At 44.4% G+C, this 12,404-nt stretch overlaps 1 protein-coding gene and 1 long non-coding RNA gene across 6 annotated transcripts in view; one reads left to right on the forward strand and one right to left on the reverse strand.

Moving 5' to 3' along the window:
- The first annotated feature begins 185 nt into the window (after positions 1-185).
- On the forward strand, positions 186-1,972 carry LOC113403198 (uncharacterized). Its single transcript, XR_010309658.1, has 3 exons — positions 186-312; positions 428-560; positions 1,881-1,972. It is a non-coding gene; the product is annotated as an uncharacterized LOC113403198 (long non-coding RNA).
- Positions 1,973-3,404: 1,432 nt separating this feature from the next.
- The window catches only part of LOC113403174 (actin-binding LIM protein 2), a 69,252-nt gene continuing 60,252 nt past the window's right edge, over positions 3,405-12,404 (reverse strand). For 2 of the 5 annotated variants that reach the window (XM_064218756.1, XM_064218753.1), the window contains exons 7-19: positions 12,319-12,390; positions 11,825-11,999; positions 11,614-11,741; positions 11,432-11,543; positions 11,104-11,252; positions 10,946-11,025; positions 10,744-10,880; positions 7,848-7,927; positions 7,166-7,235; positions 6,735-6,752; positions 6,235-6,275; positions 5,876-6,148; positions 3,405-5,419 (exon numbers count right to left, since the gene is read on the reverse strand). In XM_064218756.1, the coding sequence (XP_064074826.1) occupies positions 5,306-5,419; positions 5,876-6,148; positions 6,235-6,275; positions 6,735-6,752; positions 7,166-7,235; positions 7,848-7,927; positions 10,744-10,880; positions 10,946-11,025; positions 11,104-11,252; positions 11,432-11,543; positions 11,614-11,741; positions 11,825-11,999; positions 12,319-12,390 (1,449 nt within the window). In that variant the 3' untranslated portion in view covers positions 3,405-5,305. Of the gene's footprint in view, positions 5,420-5,875; positions 6,149-6,234; positions 6,276-6,734; positions 6,753-7,165; positions 7,236-7,847; positions 7,928-7,991; positions 8,063-10,743; positions 10,881-10,945; positions 11,026-11,103; positions 11,253-11,431; positions 11,544-11,613; positions 11,742-11,824; positions 12,000-12,318; positions 12,391-12,404 lie in introns of all 5 variants that reach the window. The other 3 variants (XM_064218754.1, XM_026643633.2, XM_064218755.1) reach the window with 3 other exon arrangements.

Genomic DNA, 12,404 nt, shown 5'->3' on the forward strand with positions numbered 1-12,404 from the left:
AGTTATAATATAAGTAAGAAGTAGTTACGAGTACTTACCCTATTTAGTACCTAAATGATAAGATATTTATTGACAACTGCTAACATTTTCCATTTCGATTAGTGAGTTTAAAAAAGTATAACAGCTATCACTATCAGTTAATTGAATGCATCAACGAACGGCTTCTATTATCAGCTTAAATTGGCACGTCGTGTTTGTAATGTGAGCAAGGTGATATTTTACCGCGATGAGGAATTTAATCGCCCCAGACTTCGAGTAAAATGAATACACTTATTGTTTTCAATTTATGTCTTGGTATATATTTCATAACTGGTAAATGTTTTTTTTTTTACGGATAAATTACAATTTTAGCACAATACCAATTAGGTTTTCGAATGTTTTGTTTCCCTTGCTTGATCTTAATCGGTTCAATTACTATTTTCTTTAGAGTGTGGTAAATTCGCAACTGGATATGATTCTCCGAGGCAATTCCAGTACTTAAAGATGGATCATCTGCATCGCGGTAGCTTTAACAACACAGACTGCTTGCGAGAACTGCTCAACTGCTGGGAGGTCGTTAAGTAAGTTCTGCGACTACAACATTATAGTCAACATGAGTTGTTTTTATTTAATTTCATTATTATCATAAAAACTAAGTCGGAAATTGACGTTTAGTTTATGATGGAAATAATGATTGTTATAATTATGTATGGTTATTAGAACTCACCCAATGCATTAACATCTACGTAGTACCTTACATATAAGACATATACCTAATAGTTACATGCACTATTAATTAGATGCATGTGCATGTACATAGTTCCTGAGAAATACCAACAGCTACTGGTTATACATATATAGATATCTAGAATAGAAAAAAGACGCTTTCTGTTTCTGTCTGTATCTCCGCTTTCTTCTTAACCACTTACCGTATTGGTATTTTTACATTTTAAAGATAAAGATAGTTATTAGGGACCATCCATTAATCATATGAGGCTTGAAATTGGGGAGCAGTTTGAAAAAATCACTAAATATCACAAGGGGCGAGGGGGGGTTGTAGTAAGATATCATGTGTATTTATTTCTCGTCAAACGCGCTATTTATAAACCCCAGGTGGTGAAGTCATCACGACTACGCTTGCTGTGGACATGTGCGGAGTTCTCTTCGATCTATTATTTCGGAACGCTTCGTTATACCGCCTAACCCAATTTTGCAATCGTCTAATCGCCTCCGCATTTCGAAGCCTCAAAACCATGACGGCAAGACGTTTTCGCATGGTTACACCATACGTTTATTATTATTTTTATGCCAAACAAACAACAAAACAAAACAACCAGCAACCTGTCAACGTGTAAAAATACACGTGATGTAGGGTGTCGTCACCTTGTTTCATCAAGGCGGAGGGGGGATTAAAAAAATGCTAAAAAGGATCACGTGATTATTGGACAGCCCCTTATGAGTGTTCATTTGTTTCATACTACTTATGTTATAAATATAGGCACCTATTTAAGATTTTAATGTTTCCATCAGAGTAAATTAAAGCAAATTTGTACATTATGATTATTTATGTATATAATATTATTATATTATACATATTAATAAACAATAGGTGAAGTGGAACACCCAGTTGGAACGAAGTTGCTTACGATATATATTATATAACAGTTCTAGAATATTCAATATTAAAAAAATATATATATAACAAAATATAAAAAGTTGAATTACTTATGTTTTATAAAAGAAAGAGTACTTGACAATTTCTGTCAGTATACTCTACTGTAAGCCTCGTAAAGAAATTCGTTCCAATAAATTTCCAGCAATCGCCGACACCCAAACACTCCTCACTTGGGTGGCCTAAGTTCAGCTTAGCTTCATCAGTAATGGTCGGTATGTTGACGCAGACCTGACATCATCTGCTCGAACGCATATGTGTTCGAGTCCGTGTGCGGCATCATGAAACAAGACTGCACCGAGAAACATGGCCTCATTGACCGTATGAATAATGTTATATTTTACTTTGTTAGGAATATAGCAATATGTAATCTATTCGGGATGTTTTAAACAAAGTAGGAATACTCACTGTTGCGTCAATATTATGTATATTCACAGTAGCATTGATCACTTCGATAAAATCAGTGATAATCATTGTATGTGCGCAAGAAGTAAGGATAAGCTTATAACGCCAAGTTTCCGACTCCGCAAAGTCAATAAATCATTCTTGGGGCAAGGTATCCGTTTCTATAATAAAAATCATTCATTTTTAACTACCGTTTCATAGATTCACGTCATTTGTAAGATTTGTTTGTTAAATGGCGATTCAAAAGTGCTCGTAAAAGCCTACTTGAATAAAGTATATTTTGATTTTGATTTTGTAAAAAGTAGTAAAATTGTTTATGCTAAATGTAAAGTAATCTTTGATTAGTTAATAACTCAATATTACTCATTATAGATCGGAATAACTCATCATACTCGGTTCAATTGGTTATTCACTTTTCGCCACCTGCCTTAGAACGATTATTCTCGTCAGTCTGTCTGTCTGTCCAGTAGAACAGGTATTCTAGATTACGTAAAAGTTGATTATTCCTAGTCGGCCTACATGAAACTTTCCTCCGACGAGTCTTCGCCACACTATTTCCCAAAAATTTACTTAAATTTAACTCAATGGCAAATTTATATTTTTTTGTATTCAAATAAGAAGTTGGATTCAACAGCAAAAATAATTATCATACAGAAATATTCGTTTCCGCAGTTACTACTTCCATCTGCTAAAAAGTGTTTAATCAAATAAAATATATCGAGTATGGTGTCTGTTCGTTCTGCAAGAACAAACTCGAAACTCGTCGCATAACCCAAACGTGAAGTGTCAGGGATTTACATTTTCTATGCAACATTTCAAATATATCATGTAGGTCGGTTTTCAATATAACTCGGGTGAGACGAGACCCGAAGTGATTTCGGGCAGAACAGCGCTACTGCTGCCGATTCATTTTGACAAAATATACGTTTCGGGCGTCATTCCCGAATCACTCGATCCCGATTCGTACTTTGAAATTCTCAAGCAATTTTGCTCCTATTGACATACGTTTTCGTAATGTTCGTAACTTTATTCATATTGTTCTTCTGTAGCTGAATTAGACATAAAATAGTTTGTAACTATTACTAACTTTTTTCCGGCTGAGCTTAATATTTTTACTAAAGAGCTTAATTTTCATTTTCACCTTAAATATTATTTTGTAAAATTCTTTGTTCGTCAACTTGTACCACTGTTTCAGAGCGAGAGGGACCTCTATACGAATCATTCTGTAGCAAGTGGTACTACGAAAGCCGGAGGTAGGAGTGCTGGGGTTCACACGGGGCTCCGTTACCGTCCGGCACTAGGGATTATGAAAATAAAATTTTATAATGTATTGAAAATAAAAGCGCTGTAGTCAGAAATGCAATTTTTTATTATTTGAAAGCATAGTTTTCGCTTTAAATCACTGACAAAATTGCTTCAGCTCGGCGTCCAGTTCTAAATTACAGTTCTCAACGAAACCCGAGTAGTAAGGAAGAGTCACCAATGGAACATTCGTTAGACCTTAGAAATTCACGAACAGTTTATATTATTTTTGTCCAGCAAAATATTATACAAATTAGGCGCTCAATAGTAACGTGGCCGACGCGACGTCGCATCGGTTGCTCTTCCGCACTTACAATCTCATTTCCATTGCGACACTTGGCAATACTTTCTTCTCGACCCGCATTCGAAGGGCGTAGGCAAGTCACTGCTAACATGTACATGTTATGCAGACCATAAAAAATATATTCTTTAATATAATTTTGCTAGCTCGCACATCGAGACGAGGGCTGCTCTGAACTTTGTATGACGCTTGTGTCTAAACATAGAGACGCCCTTCACTACACACGAAGTCGTCGAACAAAGTAAGAGATATAAGGAGATACATACGGTACAGAGTACATACATTACAGATAACAAAAGTCGATATGCAATATATCTTTAACCGACAAATTAAAAGCGAAAATCCTCGAAATACATGTTCACTAAAGAGACGCTAAAACGCCAACGAACGAATAAGACCGGTCCAACGCGAAGCTACGATCATGAAAAACTTACTCCTTAGAACATCGATTCCGATTAGGTAATAATATTTTTTAAACTCTATCATTTATTAATTTGAAATAGCACATAAATACACTTATCTAAAAACAATAACCGACGGGCACGAGCCGCCACACTGCGACCTTGATCATAACTGGCTAAAATAAAATTAAAAACAATCGAAGTGGTCACAAGTATGACGGCCGCACTCGCACACACACACGCACGCACACACGCACGCACACACGCACGCACACTCGCCCGCTAGGAACCGGCGCCGGTGACGTCACGCCGCTGACGTCACGCCGCTGACGTCACGCCGAGGCGCCGCACCGAGCGCGTCTCGCGTCAGAAACAGCCCGTACACTCGCTCATACGCTGCGATATATTTACTATAGCCCGCCTAAACCTAACGCGAAATATGCTTCCCCCTAAGTATAATCGATATATTTGGTTCTCACTAAAGTAAACGGAGGTCACGCTCGCACTCGGCCATATATCTCTTCTATACATATACATATACATATACACATACATACGACAAGGCATCGATATATTATCAGTTACATCTATGTAATCGTGTATCTACTGCGGCGTTACTACGTAACCGCGGACGAGGTCCCGGCCGATGTGACGGCTTTGGAAAAATAATAACGATCGCAGTCGAAAAATATAGTTTAGTTAAATGGAAACAAATTAATTAACACTTCATTATTCAGTATCCTAAATTTCTTACAAGGAAACAAAATTACAAAAGCCTACACACCGGCACACGCATCTAAATATCGCTGGATTTATCCGCGAAGCGAAGCCGGGACCTCGGCCACTCCCGTGCGGCCCGACGACCGACCGGGCGGCCGACCGAGCCATCAAATGTATAAAATCCAAGTTCTATGAACTCTCGCATCCACGGACACACCGGTGAATCACACACCATACTTATAAATTATTATGTGAAAAAAATTATAATATCAATATATTATTATTATTATTCTTAAAATCGAACAGTTGAAGTTACGTCCACTCCGGGTCGAGCCTCCCCGACCGGACGCAGACGTAAAAGAATAAATAACTTATACGACAATTTCCACGGTGAAACGAGGGGACAAGAATGGGAGCGAAGGAGATAGACAGAGGCGAGGACGAGGGAGGGTGAGGGAGGAGGAGGAGGAGGTGGAGGAGGAGGAGGATCAGGATCAATGAGGACGAATGAGGCGAGGCCGGGGCTTAGAACAGCCGTGCGCGGCGCTTGAGCTCGTTGCGGCGCCACTGCGGCAGGCGGTAGAAGTCCTGGCGCCCGATCTGCAGGATCGCCTCGAACTCCGCGTCCGACAGGTGGCGCTGCAAGAGACACGCACTTCACGTTTCCGTCGGCCAATCGTTACGTAGTCTACGAGTTAGTCTTTATTTTTGTTTTTTATAATTTTATTATTATTGTGCCTTGTCCTAAATAAACATTCCTGTCACTTCGAGACAGAGTGTGACTGACACTTGAGACTACAGAGTGAATAGGTTACCTGATGGTAAGTGGTCCCTACCGCCAATAGACGATGGCGCTGTAAGAAATATTAACCATTCCTTACATCACCAATGCGCCAGCGACCTCGGGAACTAAGATGTTACGTCCCTTGTGCCCGTAGTTACACTGGCTCACTCACCCTTCATTCATTTTTTGTAATTTCATCGCTCAATTGAACACATACGTGCGTGTAGATACGTGACCAGAAGAGACGATGAGGGCTCGCCTCGTACGATGAAAGCGAAGACAGAGTCGCTTCGAGACCGCATTCCGCTCACCTCGAGATTGAGACGGTCGACGTCGGGTGGCAGGCGGTAATTGGTGATGAGGAGCAAGTGGTAGGGATAGAGCTTGGCGGGCTCGTGCAGCAGATGCGAGGTGGCCATGTTGGGCAGCGAGCGCCGCACGCCGCCCCCGCGCACGCCCACGCCGCCCCCGCGCACGCCCACGCCGCCCCCGGGGCCCCCGCCCAGCCCCCCGCCCAGGCCCCCGCCCACGCCGGCCGCTGCCGACACCACGCCGCCGCGCACCGCCACGCCGCCGTCCGTCGTCTGCGGGCGCAAGGACATCACGCGCTGCGGACGCGCCGGCGCCGCGCGCTCGGGCGCCCGCGCGTCCGCCGCGTCGTCGTACTCACCACAGCACTCCTGTCCACGTCGGTGATGGAGCCGGCAGAGACTGGAACCAGAGAGTGGCACATGTATCGACGGCACTGGATATCGACGACTATTTAAATAAATTATGTACTCTTAGAAAAAAAATTAAAATATAAATATCGATTAGAAGCGGTCTAAGCGATCATGCCGTGAGTGAACGAAGTGAAGTTAATGCGACGAGGGCGAGCGGGCGCCGCTTCGTGGCCGTGAATCGAGATGACGCGAATGTTTCGATGTTTGAATGGTGCGAGCACACTGTACTCGTACACCAACAGGAGAACTCTTTCGCTCGTGAAACTACCTTTCGCATATAAAATAGGAACAAACACATAAAACTCTTGCGTAGCAACATTTGGGAAATATGGATCAATATGTGGTGCCAACTGAGTAAAATTTCACAAAATATGGGGTAAGACAAAAGCGTAATTGCGGCGCTAGTGCTGCCTCGCTCGGACACGAGTGAGACGCACGCGTTACTTACTGCAGAGATCCGTCCGCACTGTACGCACAAAATTAATAATTGTCCCTTGTTATATATACTTGTTTAATACAATAGTGTAACATGGAGGGGCGCATATCATTTGCTATTATATTATATAAACGAACACAGACACATTTCATTATATTAGAACCAAGGAAATCAAGGCGCGAAGTACATATGTAGGAACAAATCTTTCAAAAAGTAAATACGAAAATAATTTCGTTCATCAGTGCCCAGAAACAGGTAAGCTAATGTGTTTTCCCATCCTCGTATGTTTCGGTAATATTTAATTAGTATGATTATTAAATTAGCACGCTTCACGTCAGCTTTGGCAGGTGGCGCCCAAACGGGGGCTACACTTGAAAACTAATTTAATTATTTAAGGGTAATAAACTTAGTAAAGTATGAATATCGGTAAAGTAGTCACTCACTGTCTGACTTGCCGCTGCTGAAGTCGGTGCTGTGCGTCTTGTCACCGAGGCCGCTAAATGTGAAGTCGCCCTGAAACATCACGAAAGTCGTCTCTATATTTGTACATCTCAAATGAAACGACAGAGACTGTCGTATATACATAACTTCAGCTTAGGAAGATTGACGAATGATTGGACCAACTGATGGTAAGTAAGTAAAACCACCTTCGTCCGTTCGCCTTGCAAGAGGTACGGGGATGGCCAACTACTTACATCCTCAATGCACCACCAACCGTTAAATATAATGTCTTATATCCCCTGTTCCTCCAATTGCACTCACTCAAACTGGAAAACTGGAGTACAAAGTGATATTTGACGATAGAAAAATTGGCCAGCGGGTCGACACTCATCAAGTCGGGATAACACCGGGTATAAGAAATAAAAATATCGCAATTGATATCGAATAGAGGTAGATATCGACGACCGAAAACGCACGGAGACCGTCTCAGTGAGGTGACACATTTTCGCCTCCCCGACTGCCAAACCTTCCTGTAATAATCACGATCATTTAAACAAGATAAAGAAAAAGACTTAATATCAAATCTACGAAGCTGCGCCATCGAGGTCAGGACCGGACCTCGACATTTCGCAGATGCGGTACTGAATATTTTCCTCCAGCGCGCAAGTCGCGGTCGGCACTCACCGCGGTGCTGGACGAGAAGGTGTGCGAGCGCGCCGCCAGCCCGTAGCCCGGCCGCGGCGCCGCGCGCAGCGACGACACCACTGTGGGGGCGGGGCGTTAGCGCGGGGGCGGGGCGGGGGCGGGGCGGGGGCGGGGGGTACTCACGTTGCAGGCGCGCAGGCCGGCGGGCAGCGTGCTGGCGCGCAGGCCGGAGCCGGGCCGCGGCGCGAGCGAGGCTACGACAGCACTCCTACGTCACTACGCGCGCTACGCGGCCGCGCCCGGCGACGGTCGCCACTCCCGGCGAGGCGAACGTCGCCGGCGCGAGGGCCGTCCTCGGATCGTATAATTCCGTGTGTATTACGGTGGCCGCGGCCGATAGAAAAGTTCACCCGAAACGATTGAATCATTCGAAATTGTACGATCCTTCGACATGCATGCCAAAATAAATATTTAACATAGATCAGCGGACATACGATAGACTGTGATGAATATGATTGTATTTTTTACGTTCGATATTCATACTCTAAACGAGAAAAATAACTGAATTTCGGTAAACAATATTTAATAAATAAGAATTGTATAGAGCACGATATAAACACATACTTATTAATAATTCTTGTTAGTATGAAGCGTCACCGTGACAGCGCATGCTTTTAGTGCTCGAAGGTGCAATCGAGTCACACACATTTCATATCAAACATCGAGGTAGATAATAAACTCTATTTTAAATATAAGGTCATGCAATGCAATAAGAATGTATTTTGTAAAAAATATATACCCTTTACAAATAATACCATCATGACACACGCTAAGCTACAACGAATTCATTGCGAGCCCGAAAAGATAATTATATAGGCATTAACAACTATACTCTATTCCAATGGGAACAGGAGAAAAGATAAATAAACAACTTTGACCTTGAATTGACATGACATTTTAGTTACACCAGTGAGGAGAAAATTATTGAGTGAATGGGTAAAGAATGCTAAGGAACGATATATTTTATTGGTTTTACGTAATTTTTTATATAAATTGCAAGAAAGGTACGTATTAAAATTTTTAGATAGCAGCATTTTTAGGCTTAAATAAAAATTAGGTCGTTAGTTTTGATTTGGATCGTGGTATTTCGCAAATAGCCATATTAACTTATAAAGAGGTAGTTATTTTCAGTGATAAGTCATAGAAACACACTCAATTTTTATTCCATCATTAATAAAAAGAAAAATTGTATGTTTCAATAATGAAGTGGCATTTTCAAGACATATGACGTATTGTATAATACTAAGGTTTTGAATAAATTTTATATTATAAAAAAAATCCAATGCGAACAATATGTAACTTTCTATATTATATTATAACCAATTAAATAATTATATATTTAAAAAAAATCTAAACTGCATGTTAAAACTAAAATAATATATTTTTTATCTGTATAAATTTATTCATTCTCCATTCGTTTAGCGAACATCCTTAGTGAGGCCTCCATTTTAATTGTTCGTTCATCGGAAAAAGTCGTTTTGAATGTCGGCAAAAATGATTTCGTTACTTTGGAAGTCAAATTAAAGTGGATTTACGTAGTTAAGTGAAATATTGTTGTATTAAAAATGAAGATATATTAATAAAGAAATGTTTGTAGTAAATCATAAAGCGGACTTCCCAACAAAACACTCGTGATATTGAAAGGCACGGTTTGTTTTGGTTCTTTCCTTTTCCCATTGGAATAGAGCATACATAGTAACCGTTTATCAGGCGTCTTACGAATTCGTCGCACCCCTTTCTATGAAAGCCCATACAACATAGTGAATACACAAAACACACAAAAGCGACGTGCAAAGCTCCGCACGGCGTCCGCCTGCACGTGTACCCCCCTCCTTTCACCCCCCCTCCGTTACAGGTCTTCGAGCTCTGCTCTCCGTTTTACACTCTCGTCTCATAAACAGCATAACAGTTTTGAACTCTTTGCAAAGATAACAAATTTACTTAACTTCCATAGACGACAATGACATCATATGTTACCTATACTGTGATCAAAACTGCTATGCTAGGTTTTTTTATATAATGTGATGAAATGCGACGGCCGACAAAGCCTAGACTAAGTGTTTGATTTATTACTTTGAAATAATGGGACAGAACAGTGCCAATGAGTAAAATTAATGCATTTGTTTTACGAAGCGAGATAGGTTGAACCTTACGATGTGCGGCGGAGAACTCACCATCGTTTAAATAGTAAATAAACACTGAAAGCAGGATAAGGTTAAGATTAGTCTACGCTCTGTCTCTGGCGTCGCGATGTTACGTCACAGCTGAGAAACATCCGACACTGAACATTGTTATACACCAAGTGAGTCAGCTATGTACACAGTATGAGATATTCAAACACGGCGTGTCACCGAAGACCGAGGAACGGAGAGTGACCTCGGACGTCGTATCCGTCATCAAGTGAGGTTGTGGTTTACGCAACCTACACGTATATCTAATAAGAACAAGTTCAGTTCATCGTAGACAGACACAAACAAGACACTAAACATGTCGAGTACCTCATATTGCGCACTATCATCAGTCCCCGGGTAGTTAGCGGTCTCGGTGCGTTAGTTTTGTTATTATTATAAAATATATCGACTAATAATCATCGAATAAACTAACTGGCGACATCGCTCGTCATTTTACGGGTACAAAATACTTTGTTAGTAAAGTGTTCGATGAATTTTGAAACGGTGGTGTGTTTGTGTGTCGGCGTATAAGTGTGTCGGAGCGTCGGTGTTGGGTGTGTGGCTGTGTGGGCGCGTGTGTGTGGGCGTGTATGCGAGAGGGTGTGTGGGAGTGTAGGTGTGTAGGTGTGCGGGTGTGCGGGTGTGTCGGTGTGTGGGCGAGTGTGCGAGTGGGCGCGTGGGTGCGCCGTGAGCAGCGGCCTCACCGTTGTAGGAGGGCACGTGGTGGTGCGCCAGCGCGGGGTCGTGGTGGCGCGGGTGGTCGAGCGAGCGCGACGGCGACGCGCCCACCGGCGACGAGTAGCGCAGCCGCGCGCCCGCCTCGCGCGCCGCACTCGGCGTCCTGCGACACACACTCGTACAGCACCCGGCCCGCCCGCGGCCGGGCCGGCGCCGGGCGGGACCTACCTGCTCGCGTTTCGCGGGTCGAGGTTCTGTCTCTTCCACTGCTGGAGCTTCTCGCGCTCCTTGACCTCCTTCAGGAACACCTGCAACACGGAAACGACACACGGCTCAGTCGGGTGCGCGGGGCGTCGAGCGGGCGCGGCGCGGGCGGCGGGCGTCACCTGCGCGATGCCGCTCTCTATCTTGGCGAGCTCCTGCTCCTCCTTGCGCAGCTGCGGGTCGACGTCCCCGTTGAGTCCGTTGACGCGTTCGCCCTCGTCGTCGCTGTCGGGCACGCCCTTGTACGTGTCCGACCAGCGCCGCCGACGCTCTGTGAACGTGCGGATGGAATATATTCCACTGTGAGAATCAAACGTGCGAGGAGATGAGAACCACGACTCCGCGGTCGCAGAGATAGATTTGATTAAAGATTACAAAACTCGAATATCCTGTATTAACAGTCAATCAGTTTATCGATATTTGGAGAAACAATCGCACGATCGAGCTCACCCGGGTCGGTGTACGGGTAGGGCGGCGCGGGGAAGTCGTCGCGCTCGATCTTAGGCTTCGTGCCGGGGGGAGGCTTGTACGCCGACGGGTAGTGAGACAGCTCGATGGGCTCCTGCAAGACGAGAGAGGGCTCGGTCAGCCGCGTCCAGGGAGCACGCGAAGCGCGTAGGGGGGCGCCGTACCTCGTTGTTCATGTGCGGCGACTTGGGGCGCGGCGTCTCGGAGCGGATGGAGTCCACCAGCACGCGCATGCCGGGCCGCGACGACGCCTTGCTGCCGGCGCGGGACGACGCGCGCGTGCTCGCCGACGCTGCAACACGGGCGCGTTAGCGGGGCGGGCGCGGGGGGCGCGGGGGGCGCGGGGGGCGCGTGGGGGGCGCGGGCGACACTCACAGGGCGGGCGGTGGAAGTGCGGCGAGGCGGGCGGGCGGTCGTAGGGCTGCACGCAGCGGCGCAGCGTGGCGGGCTCGCCGGCCAGGTAGGAGTACGTGGTGATGCGGTGCGGCGAGCAGGCGTCGTCGCGGTACTCGCGCAGCGCCAGCCCGGGCGACACGGCGCGGTAGCCGTACTGCTCAACACACTCACGGTCATTCCGAATCTCCTCATGACTGGTTACGAAATTGTACTAAAACTTGTCGGCGTTTCGAACGAAATAAAATTGTGCTTTTTATCCATGAAAACTAGTACGGAGACGAGTTTATTTATTTTACTAGTAGACATCAATGGTGACCGGCTTAGTGCTTCATTACTTACACGTTCCAAGTCCCGTTCGAAATTAAAATATACCCCATAAAATTTAAATGAATTATTATAAGGAAGAAATAATATAGTAAAGTATATTAAAAAGCATATCAAACAAAAAAAATGCAAATAAAAAAAACACGGACCTTCCTGGTCAAGCTACTGTAGGGACTGCAGTAGGAGCCGTTGACGCTGGGGGTGCGCGAGCGCAGCGAGAACTGTCACAACAACA

Source organism: Vanessa tameamea, chromosome 24 (genome assembly GCF_037043105.1).
Source record: "Vanessa tameamea isolate UH-Manoa-2023 chromosome 24, ilVanTame1 primary haplotype, whole genome shotgun sequence".
NCBI classification, from domain to species: domain Eukaryota; kingdom Metazoa; phylum Arthropoda; class Insecta; order Lepidoptera; family Nymphalidae; genus Vanessa; species Vanessa tameamea.